Here is a 25,537-nt window from a genome sequence, read left to right as displayed (position 1 = left end):
GTCCTCAAATCTTGAAGCCTGATCCTAGATATATTGTATCATAGTACCCATCACATCCCAGCCCCCTTCAATCGTCTCGGTGGTCTGCTTAGCCGGGCCGATGAGGTCGCTTATTCTCTTGGTGTTTCTCCGTGGCCGTCATGGTCAGGTCTTGCTTTCTACCGACGGGGTGAGCAGACTTCCTGCCTTCATCGTCGCCATGATCCCATACAGGTGCACGTGCACCTTGATAACCTGCTCATCAGTTTGCACTTCCTCATTTAAGTCGTTAGTCTTTTTTTTTTCATAGGAGTTGGGATCGTTTTGGTACTGGAACCACATGACCGTGCCAGCGATGGTTCCAGCCCCAGGGTTGTGAGCGCCCAGTCTCCTTGCAGGGCATAGATTTGTTGGTATCGTACTTAAATCCAAGCATAGGCTGCCACTGTTCCTTGATACAAGCAATCCGAGATTCGCCTGGTAAGCCGCATGGCATCACAAGGGTGCCGGGGGGTTGGCGAAGAAGTTTACCTTGATCGATCACGCTTTGATCATTATCCATCTGGCCCTTTCGCGTGTTAACCTCTGTTGCAGGTCTTGTATATCTCCATACTCCTTGCTGAGAATTTGATCCATGGACTGTTCGAGCGTCTGAAGTGTGACTCCATTACTCCTGCAGCTATTGTCAATTTTTATCTATTTGAACATCTGCTTTGACATAGAATTTCAAAATAATGCAAAGCCTTCTTGATCTTGCTGATCTGAGTCCGGATGATGATGATATCACTGGGACACTCCTCTGTAACTTGGATGATGTACTCCTCAGCCAGCGTCTTGGTCTTAGTGTCGTCGGCTTTATTATTATTGCGTGCTCCCGCAGCATCAGCCCGTAGCACGAGTTTCCAGAGTCTTCAGCGCCAGCATTATCCGAGTATTCGTCGATATACTGGGAGAGCGTCGTCATCTTTTCCCATGCGCACAGTTGATCCAAGTCATTATCATCAGCATCACCACCACCGCCGCCGCCATCAGTGATGGGCTTATTGCGACAACCGCTGCCCTGGCCGGCAGCATCATCGCTTGTGGTCAAGAACCCAACGCAGTCGCTGTTTATCTGATCCCTGGGATGAGCAGAGAGCAGTATCAGCTTGACAACAGCGGTTACATACTGTCATGAACTCGTCGGCTACCGGGCTCAAGGGACTATACAGTTAATGAGGTGTGTTACACAAGCGTGACGCACAGATGGATGCAGGGCTCAGAGAGAGCATCTCCGTTCATACGATTTGATAGCCATTGTCCGAGAAGCCCGCGTATTGCTGGAGGGAATCGTCGTCGCTCGGGAGGGTTTCCGTCGCCTGGATAATCCCCGACAGCGTGCGGAAGGTAGCCAGCGTCAAGCAGGAGTCATCGTTGACCAGGAGGTCCCATGGATTCGGAAAGTCTGCGTCGCGGGGCATGATTAAGGTTGCGCGAAATTCTTTGGGGGCACATTCCTGCCGGGTAGTAGCAACGGAATTTATCTAGATCGATTAGATTAGGGTTGCAGGAGGGAGCTTGTAGTGTACGACGAAGAGTCGTGCAAACATGACGTGTTGCTTTTGGTTGCGGATCGAGCTGGAATCTGCGACTGATGACAACGAGACTTGTTTGTCTATTGACGTCGTACACGTGGAAAGGGCGTTTCGTCGAATTTGAATGTCCAATAGTAGAGTAGGTGGACATCGCACAGGACTCAGGAATGGAATAGTCACACCAACCATTGACTCCGTGGTTTGTGCAAAACATACGACATAGCACAGACAGGGCAAATTCAGTTCTTCCCGGACTATATATTTGCAACGAGCCCTCGGTTGGCTCAGCTGCTGGCTTGTTTGGTTGAACGACGGAGAGAAATTGAAGACCTTTTCATGTATATGATCGTATGCTACCAGAAGACTTTTTATCTCAACTAAATACTTGTATAGATTAATCTTTCCTGCAAGCAAAATACTGAATGGCTGAGATACGGGGGGCATGGTAGGCCCGTCTTAGTTGTAAATGCGTCCTTGGCGATAGATATTCCCCCAAATTCTGCTCACCGGCGTTCATTACTCGGAATCGTCCGTCTCAGATGATCAAGCTTGCTATCAAGGCTAACCGGTAATACTTGTCTGATCTGCCTCAGATCAATGCGTGAACAGGAAATGCTGGATGGGAGCATCAACGATTTGAGCTGTGAGACTGCTGACACGACCATCTGATAGTCCCTGGGTGAGTTGTATACGTGTTACATGAATCAGAAAAGCAAACCGAAACGGGTCATTTGACTGACCCGGTGGTAGCTGAGATGAGTTGACAGTCGAACGACCGTGTAACGATCGCGCCCAACAGGGCAGAATCAGACAACCAGCGAGACTTCGTTGCGGCGCGGTACTGAAGACACTGCTACAAAGGTAAGTCTCTCTGCTTGTGAGCTTACAGTTGCCACCTCTTCAGGTAAGATGACGAACCAAATCCTTATCGCATTGAAGGTACCCGATACGAAGGAGGAGCCCTGCGCTTTTCGTAACGGTCGATAAGGCAGGTCGTGTCCGATAACGCTAGTGACCCATATCTATGGCATACCCACCCTGGTCCGAGCGTTGCCAAGGTCATTAGGGAGCCAGTAACCGGCTTATCATTCGAGGTGGATTGACAGGGTCTTGCCACGATCCATGACTCGAGGCTCTGTCAAGAGAAAGTATACGAGAATATGTTTATCTGAACGAATCATTGTTGCCTTCTTCGAGCCTCTTGGAGGCTCATGTCTTCCAATCCATGCTGACTGTACTGCAGGTTCACATGGACCAAAACCTAGAGCCCCGTTCCTGCTGGGTTCCTAGGATTAGAGCGGGCAAAAGAGAGGCTACCGAGGTTTATCGCGCAGGCAGGTCCGATTCAACTTCACTCCGTCAGCAGCAGCGGACGCCTTGGCAGCGGAAAAAAAAAAAAAAACCTAACAAATCGTGCTGTGGGAAGTTCCAACCTGCCAGGAAGTGCACCGCAGGAGCATGACCAATCTGCCTAGTTCCACGAATCTCCATGAGCAAATCCCGAGGTCTCGCAGTTGGACACCCAACGCACTTGGTGCGTCACGCAGGCGCCCTCGTCCAGATCTTCTCGCGATCCCAAGAATAGATGAGGGGAGATGGCTCTTGACGCAGGTTCCCACGCATGAAAAAAAAGGCACCCGACCGCATGAAGGCGGTGTCGAAGGAGAAGATCCGGCGCGGTTTCCAAGTTCAGAAGCTGTCTCAGCAGGCGGAATAGACCTTACTTCTGAATTTATAATTAGCAATTATATCATGCCTTACCCCACGCACGCAGTTCCAAAGACCTCGTTAATATTCCGGACTGGTTGGTTCTGGCATGAACTGTACTGTACTCGGCTCTCGGATTATACAGCTTTCGGCCACAATTCGGCTGTCTATCCCTATACTTAATCACGGGAGCTAATTCTTTTTCAATCCTCAAGATGTTAAAAAGTCTCGCTTTTCCACTCTCGATCATCTATCGGCAGTCATCACACTGTTCAAGAAAGGCAACTCAGACGAGCTGACATATCTCACCAGGTAAGACATTACCATAATCAGCAAACGCTCGCAAAGCGGTGAAAGTGTTTATTGTGGCTCCAGGATCGACAGGTCTGAGCCAATGACATCATGAAACATCGTCCGTGGGATATGCATGACTAAACAACCATATAATAAAGCCTTTGCATCTCCGAGAACATTCTTTTCCAGTACCGGAAAAAATGGCTAAGACGAAGAGGAGTTGCGGTGTGCGGGGGAATTCCGGATGGTGGGAGAAACTGCAGGTGCACTTATGCACGCTGGTCCCGCTTCTGCGGAATCCCCCTCGATGGGTTACAAATCACAATTCCACGCAACTTGTGTGACTCCAGATAGAGAGTAATCACTACGCTTATTAAAGGCTGTCCAAATAAACTGAGTAGTGAACATTAGCTAGAAGGTACAGATCAATTATTGGATCGTTGTCGTCTGGTAAACTCCATGCAGCAATATTGTCTCTGCAATAAAGAATCCATGAACCTTGACCTCTTCCGATGAGGAATGTCGTACAAGAACAGCGATATATGTCGACTCTCCCGAAGTATTACAAATTGAAGTCAAGATAGAGTACAACGCGGGAAGAAGTCCTCGATACCATGCAGAAGACCAATCAATGAAGTGGTTCTACGCTGCCTACCGTAGGGACAAATTGAAGTATTGAAGTATACTACCGACTAGTACTGGTCTCAGACTCTCATGCATCGGCTGTCGTAAAAATGGTCAATTTGCCTACTCTCTCTCGTAACTATGAAGCATAACAGAACCCGAGATCCCACTAGCCTACTCCCCTGTACCCCCCTCGCTCGTAGCATGAAGATGAGCGCATGCATGCACGCTTCAATAATCTTGCATCTCGTCAACATCAAGCGTACAAGAGCGCGACCACAGCGCCGAGCAGAGCCAGCGCTCCCTTGGTAGTACCGGAGGTAGGCGCCGCCGCGCCGACCGACTGCTGCGCGGCGGCAGTGGCGGTAGTGCTGGTGGAGTTGGAGCTAGACGCCAAGGATGCGGTGGTGATCGTCGCCTTGGACGACGCCGCGGTGCTCGTACCTGTGGGCAAAAAGAATGGCTCGGTCAGTGTGATCACCGGGCAGTTGTGTATGAAGAAGGGTCTTGCCTAAAGAAGACAAAGGAGTGATCGACGACGCAGGTGTCGACGACCCGGGAGTGGTGGTGGTGATGGTGGTTGAGGTGGAAGTGATCTCACTGGTTGTAGAGAGAGTAGTGGAGGTGGTGGAGGAGGAGGTGGTGGACGTGGAGGACGATGAAGTGGTCGATGAGGAGGATGATGATGATGATGATGATGATGATGATGATGATGATGAAGTGGAGGAAGATGAGGATGAGGACGTGGTACCGTCGTTCGAAGCACCCTTCTCGACTGTGAACACCGGGCTCACGGCGAGCTGGCCTGATGAATCAATGATCTGGATCTCGTAATCATCTCTAAGGTACCACAAAGAAAAAGTCAATTCAGCAGATCCATTCTTGGCGAGTATCCCAGTGTCTCCCTGCTAAGGCTACATACCCGTTGGAAATGCTAGGGTTGGGTTGGGTCGTGTATTCCCCCTCAGAGGTCTTCACGTTGTCCGCCAACTTGGTCTGGAAAGAGCCATCCTCGGTTCGCAGGATGATACTAATATAGTCAGGATCGCTGGAGTCGCTAGTGAACTTGATGGTCTTGGGGGTGGAAAAGTCCCATTCCGTGTCTGATGACGGAGTAGTGATGGTGATGGCCAAAGCCGAGGAGATCAGGCCCAATGAAGCGAGTGTGAAAGAGTAGCGCATCTTGATTCAATAACGACGGAGTATGCTGGCCAGTAAAGCTATAGAGAACGTCTCACGATTTGCCCGGAAAACAACTATATATACAGTAGAGAGGACAGTGCCGGTGCAGTGTGCTGATGGCTACATTGTACAATAGGAAGGAAACCATATACGGAATCCCAGTGTCCACACCCTTCCAGCTGAAGCCCGACAGAATGAGACACGCAGGTTGTCTGGGCCTTAGACAGCAGGGAGCAGCAATACGAGGTGATCTCCAGTACAAGCCGAGCCTCGCCTGTGGAGACTAAAGCAGAGGCGAATAGCCACGCAATCGTCATCCCCGGTGCTGCCCACGTCAATGACAACAAACGGGGACTAAAAGGATCGATGACTGAATCAGTGATCTGTCACGCTGTGTTGGGATCCTAATTCACAAGTTCTTCCCAATCAGATGGTTGATTACCCTTACCGATAAAAGGACTCAAGCTTTTGCACTAACTAGGGTTCTTCTGATGTCAGCGCTAGGGCGGCGCTAAGAAAGGCAAGCCTCCAATCCGGCGGTGCCGATAAGGCTTGCAAATCGAGGCTATCAAGTTTGTCATTCTATTTTTGTGCGTATCGTTATGTCACAGCTGTAATCTATTACTTGTTATAACAGTAAAATTGACCCGCGAAATCGCATCGGCCAAGCCAGGGTCTGCGCCTGCTGTCAAACAAACTGCCGTCCGTGGTTTGCCTTGGAGCAACCGAAGCCGACGGGAGTTGGTGCCTGTGCCCGACACTCAGGGCGCTCCACGGAAATGTGGTAGCTTGGGCACGGTCGGAAATCCCGAGATAATCATACAGATGTATGGCATTGAGTTTGACCAGTGGTACGGAGTATGCTGTCGAAGGACATTCTCCAAGGCTCGCAACAAGCGTGGCTACGTTTGAGGGCCACATACTCACTACGGACGAGGATGTTTCAATTAGTAAAACGAAAAAAAAAAAAAAAAACAAAACAAAACACGAATCAAATCTAGTATCAATGTCTTATTTGGTAGGGAATTAATGTATTATAGTAGCAAACTCAAAATATAATATGTCCTCGTAAAGCCAGAACCTCAAAGCCATCTAGGTAATAAAAAGATCAACCAGGCAAGTCGACAAAGAAAAGAATTAAAGGAAAATAGGAGCAAGAAAAAGGAGGAGGGGCCAGTCGGAAGGCTTAGATGACTAAGTAAGAGGTGGCCATGGCTGCCGTCACCAGCACCGTCCTTATCTCCCGCGACAGACCGAATAAGGAAGACTGAGCCCCGGTAGAGGGTGAGGGGCTTGCTGACGAGGCTGCCGAGCTACTCGGCGTCCCCGTCGAGGAGTCATCATCCTTACAGATATTGGTGCTCTTCTTCAGGCTGTCAGTGGGATAGTACACCCGAGGACCGCCGTCCGAGCTGAGGTCGACGGTGAGATTACCGCTGGCATCGGTGACAAATGTTTTGCAAGACAGGATCTCCGTCACGTTCTGTCGGGATTGGAAACCCGTGCCGTCGGCGCCCAGGGTGAATTTGGTGGTGGCTTTGGTGGCGGGCTTGGCTCCCAGGTTAGATACGACACTCACAACCTGATTGCCAGCAAAGCCCTTGCGGATGGCCAGAATGTTGGTTGAGTTGTAGATCGGCAATGACAGGTACGAGAGATAGTCACGCCCCGCCTGTGACTTGAGCGTGTACTGTTTGCCGTCCCCGCTGGCATATGATCGAATGCGGTTCAGCGATTGGACGAGTGACGGGAGCGAGGTCGAATCCATCGAGTAGTTCGTGCGCCAGAGAGCCTCACGATTCACCGGGTTAAATGCGCCCGACAGGTGCTGCTCTTCGCCGTAATAGACTGTGTTGCCTTGGTTAGTACTGCAGATTCGTGGTGTAGGTGAAGAGAGTGCTGAAACATACGAATGGGAATACCGTCAGCCAGCATGCTGGTGGTAAGAATGTTCCGAGCAAGCTACCCAACCATCACAATGTTAGACCAGGCTCACTCTGTCATTTGGGGCTGTGACTGAACTTACAGAGATATCCGAAGTATACGAGCCAAAGCGAGGGACGTCCTGATTCGATGTGAACGTTCCCATAGCCAGCACGTCCTGCCAATAGTGAGTTTCAGATTATCATTTCAGGGGTCAGCCAATTCCCACCTCACACAGTGACTTCGTGTAGTCAATAGACTGGAAGATGGCGCTCAGGTCGCCGTGTGTCGTATTGAAAGCGTTGGTGAGGATATAATACCTAGAAACATCAACACCCCTTCTGACTATTCACTGGGAGAGGTGTATTCACAAGGGATAGTTTAGCAGTCCGTTTAGATCTGACTGCAGAGGGCAAATGTCGGCTGCAGTCTTCGTCGCGCCTTCGCCAAAAAGGAAAACCTCCGCGGATTTGTTGAAGCTCGAGAAAAAGTCTTGGTCAATGTTCAAGACACTGTCGATTCGCAGACCATCGACTATTCACACGGGCGTCACTAAAATCCTTGAATGCATAGATATCACATAAAACATCGAACTTACCAGAGTAGTTCGAGACCAACTCCTTGACCCAAGTGCCCAGCATGCTCTGAACCTCCTGGTCCTCGTTTCGGAGATCTGGGAGCGAGACGATATTGTCCCCCATCCAGCACTGATGCACAACTTAGCGTTGCCCCGGCCACCACCAAGCTCGAAAATAACTCACATCCAAAACACAGGTATCATTCAGAGGATCAGACGAGAGAAGCTTGTAGTCGTGGAAATATTTGCGATCGTTGAACGGGTTGAACGTGCTGTAGTCGAGCGTGGTGTGATTTCCCGCCCAGGCCATATCCCCGACCACGACATCCAACATCAAGTACTAGTGTTTCATTGTCTCAGTATTGTCCGATGATCCCCGATTCGTGTCGTTCATGGTAACTCACCATCCCACGCTTGTGCAAGGCCGAGGACAAGGCTTTGAGGTCATTGGAAGTACCGAAGTGAGAGTTGATCGAATAGAGGTCATTTGGCCAGTAGCCATGGTAAGCTGTTATCCGTGGACGGTTAGCCCTGAGGGTGCAGAATTCACAGTCCTGCGGACGGCTAGCTTTATGAGCGAGCGTACCTGAAAGATCTGCGGTTCGTTCTGATATTTGGCTCTGTGCCGGAGAGATCCAAATTGCATCGAACCCGAGTTCCTGGATATAGTCGAGTTTGTTGATGATGCCACGGAACGAGCCCCCGCAGTAGTTGCCTTGTGCTGCATCACAAGCAGCGGTGGTTGAGTTATCGGTTCGAGCAAAGCGATCGGTAACAATCTGGTAGACGGAGCGACCGAGCCATTGATCTCTGGAGGCGGCCTCAACCCTTACTGTCCAGCTCGCCAAAGTGGCTGCAACCACCAGCGCCGTTCTCCACCACCGCCCGCTCATCGTTGGTGACGTTAGCATAACCAACCCAGTAGGAAAGAAAGAGGGTGCGGATTGAAAATGATGGATGGAGAAAGCAATGCTCTAGTTGCCCTACGTAAATTAAGTGACCAAGTGACTGAGTGACCGAGTCATATATTATCTACGGAGTACCAGATCTCATATATGCGACCGCTACCTTGGTATTCTAGCAGCCTAGGATTGATACCTTAATTATTAGCCAAGTTGGCTAAGTAAATAATGTTGATCATTGGATTGCATTTAGATTGGATTGGATTGATGATTACTCCGTGCCCTGGGATCTTGGGACGGGAAGAGTAAAAGTAGTAGGTAATCGGAATACAGGTTTTGGTATTGAAGATGGTATTGACCGGTAACGAAGAGTGGATCGGCCCGTTGACCACCAGCTCAGTCTTGCCCTGGGCCTGTCATCGAGCCCGATCGGCAGTTCAGACACAGACAGCCAGACAGTCTTCAAGGTTCTCTTCGTTCCAAGTTGCTGGTCCCCCCCCCCCCCCCCCCCCGGCACTGCCAGCCTTGGAAAATTCCCGCCATTCCCGCGACTGGACAGTCGGTCCCCTTATCTGCCGTGTTTATCAGAACCCGGAATATCTTCGCATCCGATCCTGTTCTGGGCTTTTCTCCTTGGCTCGCTTCCTTTGTCCGCATAAGGTCATGTATCAGCTCAGCTAAGTCAACATCATCATCGCCCATGACGTGTTCCATTGGAGGCGTGCTAGCCGGTCGGGCATACATTTCACTGACTGAATCCTCCCGAACTCCCCCGTACATACGGGGTACTCCGTACTGACGGCCTCATCGATGATTTTCTCGCCGATCCCGCGGGTTAGAGATATATGACTTGTCGGATGGAAAAGATTTGCCCTTGCAGCCAATTCCAACCCGATGGGACGAACACCATCATGTAGAATCCTTCAAACTTCGATGCTGAACATGTATCAATATATATCTGTATCAACTTGCAGGAATTATTCTCTCGCCCCCTCCCCATGGGTTGTCCGGTGCATGAGCTGTAAGGAGTACCTCCACGCCGGAATGGGCGATGCGCAACTGATACAGACCCACCTCGTACCCTCGGCCAGCCCATTTCGACCACTCCAAGTGACCTATATCTGATGCATGTCAGATCCAGTTCATACGAGACATGAGGCGTCTCCTTTGGGCCTGGAATCTGGGTGTCGAGGCCCGAGCAAGGTGGCGTGGTGGTCTCAGAGCTGAAAAATTCGTTGGGATAACGAACATGCTGGAGAAGAGGTCCACCCCCAAAAAGATGGCGTTTGTTGCCTCCAACAGAGCCGCTAAAATTAGGACGATGCTTTCGACTGCCTCACTCGGTGTCGGTGCATGGGGGGGGAGGCTGTACGTACAGTACATGCTATGGATCGCCTTATCGCTGCGGAGGGTTCGTTATCTACGCGAACATGCTGCTGAAGCTCATCTGCGCTTTCTGAGAATATTTCAGCCAATTTCTTTTTTATCTTTGTTTGTCTATGACAGACCACCTTTTGTACTCCCTCTGGTTCACGCTGGGTTGATTGTTGCTTGTATGAGTTCCTGATTTTGCTTCTTTTCTCTCGCAGTTCGAGGCTTCCAACAGTGTGCTGCTCCGTGGATGTCACTGCCGTAGTGGCATTCACTGTGCGCCATGAAGCTGTTCAATCCCATCACTCGTTACCTTGCCATCGTTGCACTGGCAACTCCTCTTGCACTATGCATACCCTACCTTGAAGAAGAAGTCAACTGGAATCTCAACCAGAATCAGACCGCGACAGACCCTCTCGACTATTCGGGACTGTGGGATGGCCACACATACAACCCCTCACCGGACAACTGGCGATTTCCCTTTTACACCATCTTCCTCGATCGATTCGTTAACGGTGATCCGAGCAATGACGACGCGAATGGTACGCAGTGGGAACACATCTTGACCTCCAACCAGTTCCGCCATGGCGGCGACGTGCTTGGTTTGGTCGATACTTTCGATTACTTGCAGGGTATGGGGATCAAGGTGAGTTTACTGCCGTCGAATAGTTACAGGACGGAACATGTTGACCATTATTCAGGGCGTCTACCTCGCTGGTACCCCGTACATCAACTGGCCCTGGGGCGCGGATGGATACTCGCCGCTGGATCTGACGCTGATGGATCATCACTTTGGTACGATCGAAGATTGGCGCACCATGATATCAGAGGCTCATCGACGGGGCATATACGTTTTGTTTGACAATACCTTCGCGACGTAAGTGTGACTCTGGTCCGGGAAAGATGCCAGTGCCGTCAGCTAATCGTGGTGGGGAAAGAATGGGCGATCTTATCGGTTTTCAGGGTTACTTGAACAGGTCCGCGCCGATCAACCCCAACGAGTATGACTATGTATGGAAGTACGACCGCCAATATTGGGACTTTCAGCCCGGGAACGAGGTCGAGGCCGAATGTCCCTGGGAGTATCCGCGGTTCTGGGATGATGACGGAACTGGCTTGACCACCACCACCCTGGGTGCTTCATGTCGGAATAGTGAGTTTGACCAGGTAAATCCTCCCCCTCGCCACATCCTTGGAGGTGTCGATCGGCGCTAACCAATCATAATGTTCCGTATAGTATGGTGAAGTCGCTGCGTTTGGCAACTACACCGAATGGGAAGGGCAGATCTCCAAGTTCGCCTTCGTGCAGGACCGTCTCCGCGGATGGCGCCCGGACGTTCTGGCCAAGATCAAACACTTTTCGTGTCTGACCATCCAGATGCTGGACATCGATGGGTATCGCGTGGATAAGGCTCTGCAGGTGACCCTGGACTCCCTGGGTGAGTGGTCGGAGGCGATGCGCGAATGCGCCCAGGGGGTGGGCAAGGACAACTTCTACCTTCCCGGAGAAATCGTGGCGGGAAACGCCTTTGGCTCGCTGTACATCGGTCGCGGTCACCAGACGAATCAAACCATTTCCAACATGACGGAAGCCTTCATGATGACCAACAAGACAACCAATGCAACCCAGGATCTGTTCTTGCGACCGGCGGAAAGATCCGCCTTGGATGGGGCCGCCTTCCACTACACTTTGTATCGTGGGTTGAGTCGGTTCTTAGGGTTAGTCTCCCCGCTTCCCTCGTAGCTCCCCCTATTCTTCCTCGGCTAGTTGAGGTTGACAACTGCTCGCATTCAGGTTGGACGGTATTTACACGGCTGAAGGCGACCCACCGGTCAACTTCGTGGAAACCTGGAATGGTCTTGTGCAGACAAACGACATGATTAATACGAACACCGGCGAATTCGACCCGCGTCACCTGTTCGGCGTCACGAACCAGGACGTCTTCCGGTGGCCGGCGATCGCGAATGGCACGCACAAGCAGAATCTCGGACTGTACGTTGTCTCGTTGCTCATGCCCGGAATCCCCATCCTCTCCTGGGGCGAGGAGCAGGCATTCTACGTCCTGGACAACCAGGCGGATAACTACAGTAAGACGCCCCCATTCTATCTAATGTCCAATACCCCCATCCCCACCCTAACACTGCAATAGTCTTCGGCCGTGGACCCATGTCATCAGCGCAAGCATGGCAGATGCATGGGTGCTACAAGATCGGAGCGTCCAAGTACTACGACATGCCGTTCGAGAGCGCTCTAACCGGCTGCGAGGACGATTCCGTCAGCCTCGACCACCGGGACCCCTCGCACCCCGCGCGGGGTCTCATCAAGCTGATGTTCGAAATGCGGCAGAACTACCCCGTGCTGAACGACGGCTGGTACCTGCAGCAGCTCTCTAACCACACTTTTGACATCTACCTGCCTGGCAGTAACGGGACGCCGACCGAGACGGGCATGTGGAGTGTGCTGCGCTCCCGCTTTGTCGACCTGCAGAACTTGGATGGCCAGGGCCAGGGTAACCAAAGTGTCTGGCTGGTGTACGCGAATGACAACCAGACGGTGCATCACGAGTTCAACTGCAGCGCCAAAGATGCGTTGATCTCGCCGTTTCCCGCAGGCACGACGGTCAAGAACCTCTTTCCGCCGTTCGATGAGTATACGCTGGTCAATAGCTCCAAAACGCTTGGGTATGGTAACCTCCGTAACGGAAAGCTGTAGTGGTATTACTGACGATGTGGCAGGTTGGAAGGGTCGAAGCTCCCGAATGGGTGTTATCCCAACCTGACAATGCCGGCGTGGGGCTTCAAGGCCTTCGTCCCGAAGGATAAATTCGTGCAGCCCTCTCCGTACATCACAGGATTCACCCCGGGGCATGACGCGCGTCTCGTTCCCAATAGCACGACTGGCGACACCGTGCGGATCGGCTTTGAGTTCTCCCAGGAGATGGACTGTGACGAAATCACTCGATCGCTGACGATCACGTCGAAGGCGCTCAACGACGAGAGCCCGAAGCTAGACAACAGCTCCGTCTCGTGCAAATCCTTCGCGGAGAAGGAAGTGGTGAGTTGGCCCGGTGCACTTACTAGCGTTTTCAGCTACGAGGCCGAGCTCTCGAACGTATACCCAGGCGTCCATCAAGTCACCGTTAGCAATGTCACCACGAAAAATGGGAACTCATCCACAAACGTGAGTACATCCTCTGCTATACACGACCACCATGTCCGAAAACTAAATGAACACATTAGTCCGTCGACCACTTCCTTTTCCGCGTCGGAAAGCTAGACAACCCCATTGTCTGGCCGCAGGTGGCAAACTACAGCCGAACGCTCTTGTTCGAGGTTCCATCGTCCGACTCCGGGGCCCTATCTGTCAGACCACAGGCCCCTGGTGCTGATAAGTGGCGTTACTCGCTGGATTTCGGGGCCACATTCAGTGACTGGATGACTTACACCGGGTTCAACACGTCGATCCCCAGCAAGAACTTCACCGGGCCCGCGAGACAAGCCTGGGACGGGGAGCACATCATCGCCCAGTATTGGAGCAAGCTGGCCGGAAGCAGCGATCACTGGCAGCACGGCGACTCCCAGTGGGAGTACAAACCCCCGCGGCGCTTCCCCAATCTCTTCATAGAGGGCGAGTTCAACCAGTTCGGCTACGATGCCGGCTACTCCAACAAGATGACTCTCAGCAACCTGACCGGACGGTGGGAGATCAACTTCATGGGCGAGTGGCCCGTCCAGGTTGCCTTCAATGCCTGGGGCATCAACGAGGACGGAACGCTGGATCAGACGCAGGTGTTTGGGGATCTTGATGGCGACAACGTGCTGGATCAGGTGCCGCCTATCACCCTGCTGAGCAATGTGTTCAACGTCACTATCCCGCCTCCGTCCCCATATCTGTCCTTCAAGCTGTCCGTTGATGACAGCGACCTCAGGGTCTACGCCACTCCGACGGGGTCACGATGGGTGCAGCTGGCTCTCTTCATCCTGTTGGCCATCATTCCTATCTCAACAGCGATCGGCGCGGTGTATATGTACCTGAAGGCGTTCTACCAGGTCAAGTTTAACCAAGTGGGTGTCACGGAGAAGCGGTCGAGCTTTGCACCACTTATCGGCGTCTTCCAGAGACGGGCGCGCCCGTATGACGGTGAAGCGAGTGCGGCTGGAGTCGGTCGTGCGAATGCCAGTCCGTCTGTGTCCGACAGCGGCAGCGTCATCGGCGCCACGGTGGATATCCGGCGACGCACCGTGCTTATCGCTACAATGGAGTACGACATCGAGGACTGGGCCATCAAAATCAAGATCGGTGGGCTGGGAGTGATGGCACAGCTGATGGGCAAGCACCTCTCACACCAAGATCTGATCTGGGTGGTCCCCTGTGTGGGAGGCGTGGATTACCCCCGGGATGATCCCCAGGAGCCGATGGTCGTCACCGTTCTGGGGAACAAGTACCAAGTCGACGTCCAATACCACCGGCTGCACAACATCACGTACGTGCTGCTCGACGCGCCCGTCTTCCGGGCTCAGTCAAAATCCGACCCGTATCCTGCGCGCATGGATGACCTGGATTCGGCCATTTTCTACTCCGCCTGGAACCAATGCATTGCTGAGGCCATCAAACGGTTCCCCGCTATCGACCTTTACCACATCAACGACTACCACGGCGCAGCCGCCCCCCTCTATCTTCTTCCTCGCACGATCCCATGCTGCCTGTCTCTCCACAACGCAGAATTTCAGGGCCTATGGCCCATGCAAAACGTCCAGCAGATCCAAGAGGTGTGCAAGGTGTTCAACCTCGACCAGGCTGTTGTGAAGAAGTACGTGCAGTTCGGCGACGTGTTCAACCTCCTCCACTGCGCGGCCAACTACCTCAAGATCCACCAGAACGGGTTCGGTGCTGTGGGTGTCTCGAAGAAATACGGCAAGCGATCGTATGCCCGGTATCCGATCTTCTGGGGGCTGAAGAGCATCGGCGCTCTGCCCAATCCGGACCCCTCTGATCTCGCGGAGTGGGATAACAATGCGAACAACAATCCGGAGGAGGTGACCATCGATGCAGAGTTTGAAGCCAGCCGTGCCCCGCTCAAGCGACAGGCGCAGGAATGGGCCGGGCTCAAGGTGGACCCTGATGCGGAGCTGTTTGTGTTCGTGGGACGGTGGTCGATGCAGAAGGGAGTGGACTTGATCGCGGACATCTTCCCTTCGATTCTGGACGCTCACCCCAAGGTTCAGCTGATCTGCATCGGGCCGGTCATTGATCTTTATGGACGCTTCGCTGCGTTGAAGCTGAATCGGCTCATGGAGCTGTACCCGGATCGCGTGTATTCCAAGCCGGAATTCACGGCCTTGCCGCCGTTCATTTTTAGTGGTGCCGAGTTTGCTCTGATTCCTTCGCGTGATGAACCATTCGGTCTGGTGGCTGTCGAGTTTGGGCGGAAGGGAGCGTTGGGAGTGGGATCACGGTAGGGTTGAACGTCAGCCCTAGATTGACTGTTAATGCTAACGAATGTGTCAACAGGGTCGGTGGTCTCGGACAAATGCCTGGATGGTGGTTTACGATGTGAGTTTCTTCCTCCCAGAGACTATCACACATGTCCAGACAACTAAACGCAGTATAGTGAATCCATGACAACCAAGCACCTCACCCATCAGTTCAAGCTGGCGATCAACGACGCCCTGCGATCATCACAAGAGACACGAGCGCTGATGCGCGCCCGGTCCGGCAAGCAACGCTTCCCCGTGGCGCAGTGGGTCGAGGATCTCGGCATTCTGCAGACAACCTCCATCAGGAAGCACGAGAAGCACTCAAAACGCAACGAGCGCAGCTCCTGGAGGATCTCCAGCACCAGTACCTTGGTTCCCGATCGCAGTCGCAACATGCACCTCTCGTTGAGTCCCGACACCAGCCGCGAACACAGCCGATCCCGCAGCTCGACCATCTCGCGTCCGCCCAGCCGGGCCATCAACGCCGATCTGCGACCCGGTGCACCCCGACCCGGCCACAGTCGTGTGCCCTCGCTGCCCGCAATCCTACCCTCCAATCTTAGCTTGACCAGTAACGATCCTGACACCGACACCGAGGCAAGGCGAAGACCCTTATCCTCGATCCCCCGCGCAGGACCTCGAGTGGTGTACTCATTCGAGAATGAGGGTGAAGAGCTCGAAAACATGTCCGTGGCACCCCATACTCCTCCCCACTTCGCCAACTCGGGCGCCAGCACCCCAACCCTCGGCGCCGGCCCCGAGGACGGGCTACTGGGTCGCAGGCCGAACCTATCCATGATGAGTCTGGTCAGCGTCGACGATATCGTCAAGGAGAAACAGGATTACAACCTCCAGAAGGTCAGCCCCTTCTTCACGGACGTCAACAACGAGTACGCCGACAAGTTTGAGAAGAAGCTGGTCGACCTGAACGGCAAGAACTCCGAGGACCAGCTGTGCATCGAGGAGTTCCTCGAGAAGAGCGAGAAGGACTGGTTCAACCGTTATCGCGACGTCAAGCTGGGCAAGTCGCCGCTGCCCTCGCCGTCGCCTTCGGTCTTCCGCTTCAAGGTCAACGATAACAGTCCTCCGCCGACGCCGGGGATGACGGGTGGTCCAGTGGAGGACCCGAATGCGGGACAGTTCCTCCTGCCCAAGGACTATGTGCCCCCCACGGGGTTGAAGCGGTTCATGTTGATGAAGATCGGCGATTGGCCGGTTTATTCGATTGTCCTTGCTATTGTGAGTTTGCTGTTATACTGCTTTTCTCCTCTCGTTGCGTCTTCCATTTTTGCATGTTCAATCCACTGACAAGATGGGTCAGGGCCAAATAATCGCCTTGAACTCGTACCAGATCACGCTTCTGAACGGGGAGATCGGAGAGACAGCAGAAAAGCTGTACGCGCTCGCGTCCATCTATCTGGGCTCTTCGATCGTGTGGTGGATGGCTTTCCGACTGATGCCGTCGGTTTATGTCTTAACCATTCCTTTCCTGGTACGTGTTTTGCTCTGTGCATTTTGTCTCGCCCAAGAGCGTCTAGGCTAACCCTTCGCAGATGTACGGGTTTGCCTTCCTCTTCGTCGGCCTCGCCGGTCCCATTTCCGGCGGTGCAAGCCAAACCTGGCTGCAGAATGTGGGAACTGGTTTCTACTCGTTTGCCTCCTCAAGCGGCTCGATCTTCTTTGCTCTCAACTTTGGAGATGAAGGTATGTGAATGAACAACTAAAGTCCAAGGGACAGTGTATCTGACCTCTCTGTCCAGGTGGAGCGCCGCTTAGCTCGTGGATCTACCGAGCCACCGTCATTCAAGGCAGTCAGCAACTATGCATCAGTTTCCTCTGGTACTGGGGTAGCTGGATGGCGAGCCTCAATCAAGAGGGTAGCACACGTTTCAGCCTGAGTATGACCAACCCACACGCATTACTCGGGATTGGCGTCGGTCTCGCGTGTTTCCTGTGGCTGCTGGGAGCCCTGGTATTCTTTGGCTTGCCGTCCTATTACCGCCAAACGCCCGGGCGTGTACCGACCTTCTACCTCTCGCTCTTCCGGCGTCGCATCGTGCTTGTATGTTCCTCCCTCGTTTCCTTGCACCCAGTCTGAGTGCTAATCCCCGATTTTGCAGTGGTTCTTCTACATGGTGTTCATCTCGAACTACTGGCTCTCGGCCCCGTACGGTCGCAATTGGCTATACCTCTGGTCCAGCAAGCACGCCAAGATGTGGCACATTGTGCTGCTGGTTCTCCTCTTCTTTATCGGGGTCTGGGCGGCCGCCCTCTGGATCTGCCATGTCCTTTCCAAGCGACATGCCTGGTTCCTCCCGATCTTCGCCATTGGTCTCGGCGCCCCGCGCTGGGCGCAGATGCTATGGTCCACCTCCAACATCGCGGCGTACATCCCGTGGGCTGGAGGTCCCGTGGCTGGAGCGATTCTTGGTAGAGCCTTGTGGCTCTGGTTGGGGGTGCTGGACAGTCTCCAGGGTGTTGGTAAGTCTCCTTTTCGTCCCACCCGTGGTCGCATCATACAACCCCAGAATCGCAAACTAACCTCATCCAGGCTTCGGAATGATCCTCCTCAACACCATGACCCGCTTCCACGTTACCTTCACCCTCCTCGCGGCGCAGGTGGTCGGGTCGGTGGCGACGATCCTCGCGCGGGCCACGGCGCCGGATAAGCTCGGCCCCGGCAACGTCTTCCCGGATTTCTCGGCGGGCGTGGCCGCCGGGCTGAGTAAGGCCGACTTTTGGGTGTGTCTGCTGTTGATGCTCTCCATCAACGTGCTTTGCCTCTTTTTCTATCGCAAGGAACAGCTTTCGAAACCTTGATTGTGTTTTTTTTGGTCTTCTTGCCTGGCTAGCGTGTGTCTTGGCTTGGTTTGTTTTGTTTACTAATTGTTTGGATATATATTCGGGTGATACTTCCCCGGAGCATCATGTTGTTGCCTATAGTGAGTATATAGCATACGGGGGCATTGTATGATTAGAGCGATCCGTGGTCCGCAGCTGGCTTAGCTGTTTGAATATAATCTTTATTAATCGATGTTGAGTGGATGCTCACTTATCCAGAATCTGTTTTGACTAATTGATTTGACATAGTTAATGCTGGCTGTCAGCGGGGGATGGCGGGATGAGTCTGTGCGTCCAGGCCCGATGCGGACTAGAGAGAACAGGGGTCACAGACTCACAGACTCACAGCCCGTCAAGGGGTCCCCATTCCAGACTAGTTAAATTGTCCATGCATTATTCAGGGGAGCGGATCAATTGTCACCTCCGCACGTATATAAACAATACGAGACGCCCTTCCTTCTGGCAAGGGGAGCTACTTACTCGAATTCTCTCAACCTTCCACAATTGCTGTTGCTGTCGCTATTGTTGTTGTTTGTTCTGCCACTCTTTTCAGAACAACACAACCGTCATTCATTCGTTTCCTCCTCATTCCCTGGATCCCATCCTCCAATCCATTCTTTCAACCAATCCATCCAACTTACAGTCCCTCATTGTTTCCTGAATAATCATCATGACTCGCTATTTCCTCTCCGCAATCATCGCCCTCTGCGCCTGCGCGCACTGGGTCCTCGCCGCTCTGACCCCCGACCAAATCGCCAATTCGCTGAACGAGCTGGCGCAGCAAGGTTTCGCCGCCAAGGATCTGGTCTTGGAGATTAATTCCACCGCGGACGCTTCCCCCATTCAGGTTAGTGTGGTTTCCTGAGTGAGGTCCGGGTACATGGCCTGATCATTTTCTCGGGGTCTAGGACGTCTACGCCGAAATGAGCACCATCGTCATCGAGGTTCTCCAGAACGTCAACTTCATGACCAATACCCCCGTCATCGCCGACCAGACTGCGCAGCAGTTGGTGTATGAGGGGTACTCCAACGTAAGCGGCCACTTCGCGTCCCGCCCGCCCTCCGCGCGCACAGGAAAAGGAAAGTGGACTAATGCACGGTGCTCCAGTTCGTCCAATCCCTCCTCGAACTCATGGACGCCTTCTCGACCAGCGCGACCAGGTTGAAGTCTCTTGACGAGTCGACCAAGGATCGCGTTCCGTCGAATGTGCGCACGTTGGAGAGTGCTGTGGATGTAGGTCCCCCAACGCACCAGAAATGAGGAGGTGGGGGTATGCTGACACGACGACTCTCCAGGCCTACTTCTACAACATCATTGGCCTCTTCCCCGCCAACAGCTCGTACAACGCCCAGGCCAACAACCAGAAGGCCCAGGTGGATACCCATTGCTTCCAGGCGATCTGGGCCTTCGATGCCACCGCGGCGAGTCAGACGGCCACGACAGCGCAGCAGGCGCGGAGCACTGGGCTGCTCGGCTTGCGCCGCCGCGGGGTGTATCGCGCTTAGTGGGATGTGTCTTGCTGAGCGATGGGTAGGAGATGGGGGTGAGTAGGCGGGGAACCTCAAGCGTTTTTAACCAAATACTTTTACGCCATCCTTTGGGATCTGGCTGGACGTGTTTCTTCTATCTTGTCAGTCTAGCTATGTATAGTATACGTTTGTAATAAAAGGGGTGTTGACGTGACACGTATTGGGTTATCTGCCGGTCGGATGTAGGAGAGTGGGCATATGCGTTGTGCCTGAGGTGGAAGCCGCAACCGCGGGACACGTTCCAGAAGCTTGTTGCTTGACTAAGGGATTGGAACTCTGGTGACGTCATGAAGTACTACAGGAGCGTTGTTGATCTACTAGCTACCCTCCTGGCGTGTCGCTTAAACGCAACTGACAGTTACCGCTCGAATAAGCTAGCAGATAGAACCAATCGCTTTCCACTTTCAGTACAACTACGAGTAATTGAACCAAATATACTAAGGGCATTTCATAGATCTTAGTACAAACAGACTTTGAACATACTCCGCTAGCTTTTGTGGGGAACTGTGCCTCGCATTCATGCCTCACAAGCGCGATCAGTAAATAGCGAGAAATGCATAACGTGGAACCAGACAGAACGGCCTCCGTTGCTGACAAGTACAAAGACCGCTCGAACCCGAATCGGAGTCAAGACAAATCCGGTAGAACTTTTCCAGGGACGGCGCCTGTTTGTTTCGGTGGTCTTACTCGGCAACACTCAGCAATACCAAGATCTGCTTCGAGACTCGCTTTGCAGTCTTCCAGCCTCCTGCGGACAAGCCAAATAACCTAATGCGCACCCGTGTTCCTGGGACTAGGGCATGTAGCCTCTGTTTTCTTTTTCTGGATCCTGGCATGCACAATGATATACGGCTTGTTGCAGTCAACAGACACTGAGGGGGTCTCATACTCCTGAACCATCAACCCGTCGATTTTGATTGCATACTGGTCCAGTGAGCACGTGCTGAGGGAAGGTCCACAGGCAACTTGGGCATGTACTGCGGTGATTCTGTAATCGACGTCCACGGTGTACCTGAAACGAACCTGTCCACCCTCGAAAAAGGCCACGAAGGGCCCCACATTGACGGCGTTCACGTTAATATCGTTGTAGTTGGGGAGGGCGCCCACCCACAGCGTGCCCCCGAGCGGGGCCGAGTCGATCTGGTTCGACCATCCCCACGGGGGGTTGCATTCCAACGCAACCCCTGGCGGGGACGCTGAATGACCGAACGCGGAGCCGAAATCGCACCATTGTCCGTCATCGGGAATATCGCACCCGCACTTCGTCTGGAAGGTCCAGTAGGTGAACCAGGGATTACAGGATAGCTTGATGCACTGCGTCGGGCTACCGCCCGTCCCGCCTTCGGAGCCCAGCGTGGGACTTTTCACGCTGGCATGCGTCACAATGTTGATGGGCTTGTCCTGGCACAGGTTGACATTTGGCAAGGCCTCGCTCAGGGGGATCTCGCAGGATGCGGTGGTACCTGAGACCGTGCATTTAGGGGATTTCTTGTTCGAACCCCAGGGGTAGCTTCCGGGGGCGGTATCGGTAGGTGCCCCGATCCCCAGCCACACACTCACCGTTTCATACTGGTAATCCTTGTAGGTCGGGTATTGCACACGCAGAAGCTGTTTGTCGGCACTCAAGGATACCCGGACCCGCTGTCCGGTTGGCTTTTTACCCAGGATCCAATCGGCAGACAGACTATTCTCAAGCCCCATGAGGGTGGAAGTACAGTCCGCGCGTTTGTGGGTTCTTGCAGCCACAGCATGGGCTCGGGATGGGCTCGCAAGACAAAAATTGCCCAGCAGGCCTATGATTAGGCTGATGAGGAGAACCAGATGAGACATGGTAGCTTGCAATGGTTTTTTGGTGCTGGGATATGGCATTTAGTTGCACATAGAGCTTCCTGCAACTTATAGATAACGGCATTGTATATAAGAGAATGCATTCCGGGGTGAAGAAGGGTCCCCGTTTGTGTACTAAGCTGGGGATCATAAGCAAGCATGCAGTGTCCTATGGCACAGATACGAGGAAAATCAAATTCCGAGAGCTGCGATTCGCCCTCCACTTGGAGCAGCGGCGATTCTTCAAAAATCTCAAGGTCTGGGCAAGGCCTCAAGCATAAACCCAGGATCCAAAATATACTGCTATAGGTTAGCCAAGAAACAACGTAGAAGCAAAGGGTTCGGGCCAAGGTCGCCCTTGTCCTCAGAGGCAATGCCAAGAAAAAGATTAAGAGAGTTGGAAGGAACCAGGAGTTTATATATTGGAGCTTTGGTACAACAACAGACTTGGCTTGCTAGACGTCATAGTCAGTGGCCGGGGCAGCTTTTCTTTATACGAGCTGCGGTCATCAGACTCAGTAACCAGAGAAGGCGGATCAATCTCTAATCGGAACCAAGATAAGTAACTTTCACAGCAGCCGTCAGTCGGCAAATTGACTTTTGGTTTAACCCTTCAAATTACTGAGCCTTAGACCACAAGGTGCTGACGGTCTCTCTTTCCTTACTAGGCCATCTCACCTCTTTTCTCTAACAACCCAGTCGTATTCTATAGTAAGATTATATAAGTTACCAATCTTATAGAGCTTATCAGTCTTTACCTGTATCTACTCGCGGAAAAGCCCGGGTGGCCATCACGTGACGTGGGTGATTCCCAGTAACTGATGGTGTCACTTGTGAGGTTGTTAACCCAGAATGAGTATGTCGGAGAGAGAAAAGAAAGTAATGAGTAAGCAGGTCAAGCGCCGTGTTCAACTCTTGAAAAAATACTTCTGGGTTGTCTCGCTAAATAGCTCAGTCACTCAGCCGCGTTCAATAGGCGGCACAACTACGAATGGGCGGACGGTGTAAGCCCTGTCTTTGACACCCTGTGGTCGCATGTGCTAATTTACAGCTGTTGCTGGTGTCATAGAGTGTGGCTCATAGGAATCTATGCGAAAGAGACAGAGCGGCAACAGGTTTCACACTGTCTGGTCCAGATATGTTGAAAATATCCCCCCCCCCAAGGGCTCGAGTGTTGCTCCGGGACCTGTCGGTCGCATGAGCTCGTGGAGCCCCCGGCTGCCAGGGCCGACGTCGGAACCTCGTCGGATTCCGGATTTCTCTGTCCAATGGCCTTTAGAGATTTGCGAATTGCACAAGACCACATCCTTGATTAATCCTTGCACACGACCACATGCGCCAGTGTGCCATGACTAGTGGCCGGCGGTTTGTCTAGTGAGATGCTTGAGCAGGCATAAGCACACGCCCGCCCCGCCACGCCCCACTCTGCTAGAGTCAAGGTGAGAAACGTGCTATCAATCTCCACATGCCATTGGTTTGTTCCTGTCAAGCACGTGCCCAGCCCTAAGGTAGGTGGAGGAAAGTACTGAGTAGGTAAGAAGTCCTACTGAATGAATTGAAGAGCCAGATGCGCGCGTGAGACTGAACTTGCACCACTATTTAAACCGCTGCTGTCTCCCCTTGAATGACTCTCTTCTTGTCCTCGTCCTCAGCTCCCTCAACAAGATCAAACCCAATGGCTTCTTCAGTCGCTGCGCTTGTTGCCCTGGCCGGTCTGGTCACTGGTGCCACCATCACCACTACAGAGCCCTCTTTGTCTGATATCCGACAAGCTCAGGCGACGACCGTCCCTCTGACCTGGACCTCCAATGTCACTGGCAAGGCCTACGACCGCTTCTACCAGATCTGGTTGGAGAACGTGGTATGTATTGGTGCCTTTGTGGTGTATGCCACTTGGAGCTCACATTCCTGTGCAGGACTATGACAATGCTGCCAACGATACCAACCAGCAGTGGCTGGCCAGTAAGGGCATCACCTTGACCAATTACTACGGTACCGGTCATCCTTCTCAGCCCAACTATGTTGCTGCTGCCAGTGGAGACAACTATGGCATGGATAATGGTAAGCTAACCATCACTTCCTTGACTTTTCCGAGACGGAGAAGGTTAATAATAATGTCTCGCCCAGATAATTTCCATGACATCCCTGCCAATGTCTCTACCATTGCCGACCTTTTGAACACCAAAGGCATCTCGTGGGGCGAGTACCAGGAGCATATGCCTTTCCCCGGCTTCCAGGGATACAACTTCTCCAACCAGGTGACATATGCCAACGATTACATGCGTAAGCACAACCCCCTGGTCTCCTTCGACTCGATCAGCAGCAACGACACCGCTCTGCGCCTGATCAAAAACTTCACGACCTTTTACAACGACCTCGATAACCACGTGCTCCCGCAATGGGCCTTTATCACGCCTAGTATGTCTCCCTGTCTCAAGCAATCATCCCCAGAACCAATACTAACATCTCATAAGACATGACCAACGACGCCCATGACACCAACATCACCTTTGGCTCCCAGTGGCTCCGGGGCTTTGTCTCCGAGTTGATGAACAACACCTACTTCTGGGACAACACCCTCCTGCTCCTGACCTTTGACGAAACCGAAACCTACGGCGTCCCCTCCCGCGAGGAGTACGCCGAGCGCAACCGCGTCTTCAGCGTCCTCCTCGGCGGCGCCGTCCCCGAGCATCTGGTGGGTACCGAGGACGACACCGTCTACACCCACTACTCGACTATCGCCACCGCCTCGGCGAACTGGGGGCTCCCCTCGCTCGGCCGCTGGGATTGCGGCGCCAACATCATCCAGTTCGTGGCCGACAAGGTCGGCTACACCAACTGGGATGTCGACAACACCCACCTCTTCGTGAACGTCTCCCTGCCCGGGCCCCTCTCCGAGGCCGACTACTCCCAGTACCGGCCCACCTGGCCCATCCCCGCCACTAACGCCTCCTGCTCGGCAGGCTACGGGGTTCTTCCGGCTGTTGTGGACGCATATCAGGGTCAGGAGCCCACCTACAACTACACCTCGCCGTTTCCCTATGATGCGCCGTACGGATTGAATGTGGGGACGTCGTACTCGCGGAACGGAACGACCTATGTCTCAGGTGTGAATGCGACCGGGGTAATCGGCGATGACTCCCTTTCGAACTCCACCTCCTCTTCTGCCTCTGCTTCTTCTTCGGCGGTTTTTACGGGTGCGGCTGTCCCGGAGATGAGAGCTGCCGGGGGGGCCTCGGTCGCTGCGGCTGGTTTGGTGGCGCTGTTCGGCTTGATGTAAAAGGAACTGAAGGATTCAACGACAGAAATGGGTATAAGCTTTTAGTGCGCGAGCAGGGTGTTTTGTCTTGATAATAGTTGAGAATTAATAATCATCACATTAAACTACGGAAACTCCCTCCTGTGTACATATTGTTCAATGTTGCAAGTTCCCTCAGAGGCCAACTTTGCGAGAATTCAGGTCACCTCATCCTTCAGTCATCTTTTTTTCAGAAACTTTTTACTCGGCCTTGGGATGTTCTTGGCAAACAAAAAGAATACACCATACGTTCCTTCTTAACAGAAAAGTTGTTTTTATTTAAAACAAGTTTGAAACCCTCTCTTCGGAAACGTTATTACTTCTCAGAATTGACTTCCTATTCGAACTATATGAAATGATGAATACAGATATGCTAGGCCGCCTTCGAGGTATCGTATACCAAGAATGATACAAAGCTTAGATATCCTAT

At 52.9% G+C, this 25,537-nt stretch overlaps 7 protein-coding genes across 7 annotated transcripts; 3 read left to right on the top strand and 4 right to left on the bottom strand.

Moving 5' to 3' along the window:
* Window positions 1–144: 144 nt before the first annotated feature.
* BO82DRAFT_400751 (uncharacterized protein) lies at window positions 145–1,439 on the bottom strand (the record flags this gene model as incomplete). Its single annotated transcript, XM_025639215.1, has 3 exons — window positions 145–251; window positions 799–1,093; window positions 1,263–1,439. 3 exons carry the CDS (start codon window positions 1,437–1,439, stop codon window positions 145–147), a joined length of 579 nt encoding a protein of 192 aa, XP_025493562.1.
* Window positions 1,440–4,500: 3,061 nt separating this feature from the next.
* On the bottom strand, window positions 4,501–5,456 carry BO82DRAFT_353044 (GPI anchored serine-threonine rich family protein). Its single transcript, XM_025634863.1, has 2 exons — window positions 5,101–5,456; window positions 4,501–5,018 (listed from the first exon to the last, which is right to left on the bottom strand). Exons 1-2 carry the CDS (start codon window positions 5,358–5,360, stop codon window positions 4,565–4,567), a joined length of 714 nt encoding a protein of 237 aa, XP_025493561.1. The 5' UTR covers window positions 5,361–5,456; the 3' UTR covers window positions 4,501–4,564.
* Window positions 5,457–6,370: 914 nt separating this feature from the next.
* Window positions 6,371–8,865, bottom strand: BO82DRAFT_353043 (alpha-amylase). Its single transcript, XM_025634862.1, has 9 exons — window positions 8,447–8,865; window positions 8,265–8,368; window positions 8,045–8,200; window positions 7,882–7,990; window positions 7,655–7,817; window positions 7,513–7,603; window positions 7,387–7,461; window positions 7,271–7,322; window positions 6,371–7,208 (listed from the first exon to the last, which is right to left on the bottom strand). The coding sequence occupies exons 1-9, from the start codon at window positions 8,751–8,753 to the stop codon at window positions 6,547–6,549; spliced, it is 1,719 nt and encodes a 572-aa protein (XP_025493560.1). The 5' UTR covers window positions 8,754–8,865; the 3' UTR covers window positions 6,371–6,546.
* Window positions 8,866–10,262: 1,397 nt separating this feature from the next.
* BO82DRAFT_332293 (alpha-1,3-glucan synthase) lies at window positions 10,263–18,431 on the top strand (the record flags this gene model as incomplete). The annotated part of the gene is made up of 15 exons (XM_025633172.1): window positions 10,263–10,779; window positions 10,835–11,010; window positions 11,072–11,300; window positions 11,371–11,852; window positions 11,929–12,221; window positions 12,284–12,815; window positions 12,870–13,314; window positions 13,374–15,589; window positions 15,646–15,687; window positions 15,746–16,850; window positions 16,933–17,103; window positions 17,165–17,315; window positions 17,372–17,673; window positions 17,732–18,092; window positions 18,163–18,431. Exons 1-15 carry the CDS (start codon window positions 10,417–10,419, stop codon window positions 18,429–18,431), a joined length of 7,137 nt encoding a protein of 2,378 aa, XP_025493559.1. The 5' UTR covers window positions 10,263–10,416.
* Window positions 18,432–18,890: 459 nt separating this feature from the next.
* Window positions 18,891–20,370, top strand: BO82DRAFT_431076 (uncharacterized protein). The gene is made up of 4 exons (XM_025640665.1): window positions 18,891–19,299; window positions 19,361–19,483; window positions 19,561–19,686; window positions 19,749–20,370. The coding sequence occupies exons 1-4, from the start codon at window positions 19,123–19,125 to the stop codon at window positions 19,956–19,958; spliced, it is 636 nt and encodes a 211-aa protein (XP_025493558.1). The 5' UTR covers window positions 18,891–19,122; the 3' UTR covers window positions 19,959–20,370.
* A 94-nt stretch (window positions 20,371–20,464) lies between these two features.
* On the bottom strand, window positions 20,465–21,812 carry BO82DRAFT_411905 (uncharacterized protein; the record flags this gene model as incomplete). The annotated part of the gene is made up of 1 exon (XM_025639816.1): window positions 20,465–21,812. One exon carries the CDS (start codon window positions 21,810–21,812, stop codon window positions 20,751–20,753), a length of 1,062 nt encoding a protein of 353 aa, XP_025493557.1. The 3' UTR covers window positions 20,465–20,750.
* Window positions 21,813–23,539: 1,727 nt separating this feature from the next.
* BO82DRAFT_353039 (acid phosphatase PHOa) lies at window positions 23,540–25,259 on the top strand (the record flags this gene model as incomplete). The annotated part of the gene is made up of 3 exons (XM_025634861.1): window positions 23,540–23,870; window positions 23,937–24,227; window positions 24,284–25,259. Coding segments are annotated over exons 1-3 (1,267 nt in total), but the record flags the coding sequence as incomplete, so codon positions are not given.
* Between the last annotated feature and the right edge of the window lie 278 nt (window positions 25,260–25,537).

Source organism: Aspergillus uvarum, assembly GCF_003184745.1.
Source record: "Aspergillus uvarum CBS 121591 unplaced genomic scaffold BO82scaffold_17, whole genome shotgun sequence".
Lineage (NCBI taxonomy): Eukaryota > Fungi > Ascomycota > Eurotiomycetes > Eurotiales > Aspergillaceae > Aspergillus > Aspergillus uvarum.
This window is presented reverse-complemented; position numbering and strand designations above follow the sequence as displayed.

Bases quoted from the DNA above. Each gene is read 5' to 3' on its own strand.
- BO82DRAFT_353044 (XM_025634863.1), bottom strand. From the start codon at position 5,360: ATGCGCTACTCTTTCACACTCGCTTCATTGGGCCTGATCTCCTCGGCT. The intron at 5,019-5,100 runs GTATGTAGCCTT...GTGGTACCTTAG, and splicing joins AACCCTAGCATTTCCAACGG to AGATGATTACGAGATCCAGA.
- BO82DRAFT_353043 (XM_025634862.1), bottom strand. From the start codon at position 8,753: ATGAGCGGGCGGTGGTGGAGAACGGCGCTGGTGGTTGCAGCCACTTTG. The intron at 7,604-7,654 runs GTGAATACACCT...TGATGTTTCTAG, and splicing joins GGACTGCTAAACTATCCCTT to GTATTATATCCTCACCAACG. The intron at 7,462-7,512 runs GTGGGAATTGGC...CACTATTGGCAG, and splicing joins ACACGAAGTCACTGTGTGAG to GACGTGCTGGCTATGGGAAC.
- BO82DRAFT_431076 (XM_025640665.1), top strand. From the start codon at position 19,123: ATGACTCGCTATTTCCTCTCCGCAATCATCGCCCTCTGCGCCTGCGCG. The intron at 19,300-19,360 runs GTTAGTGTGGTT...CTCGGGGTCTAG, and splicing joins CGGACGCTTCCCCCATTCAG to GACGTCTACGCCGAAATGAG. The intron at 19,687-19,748 runs GTAGGTCCCCCA...ACGACTCTCCAG, and splicing joins CGTTGGAGAGTGCTGTGGAT to GCCTACTTCTACAACATCAT.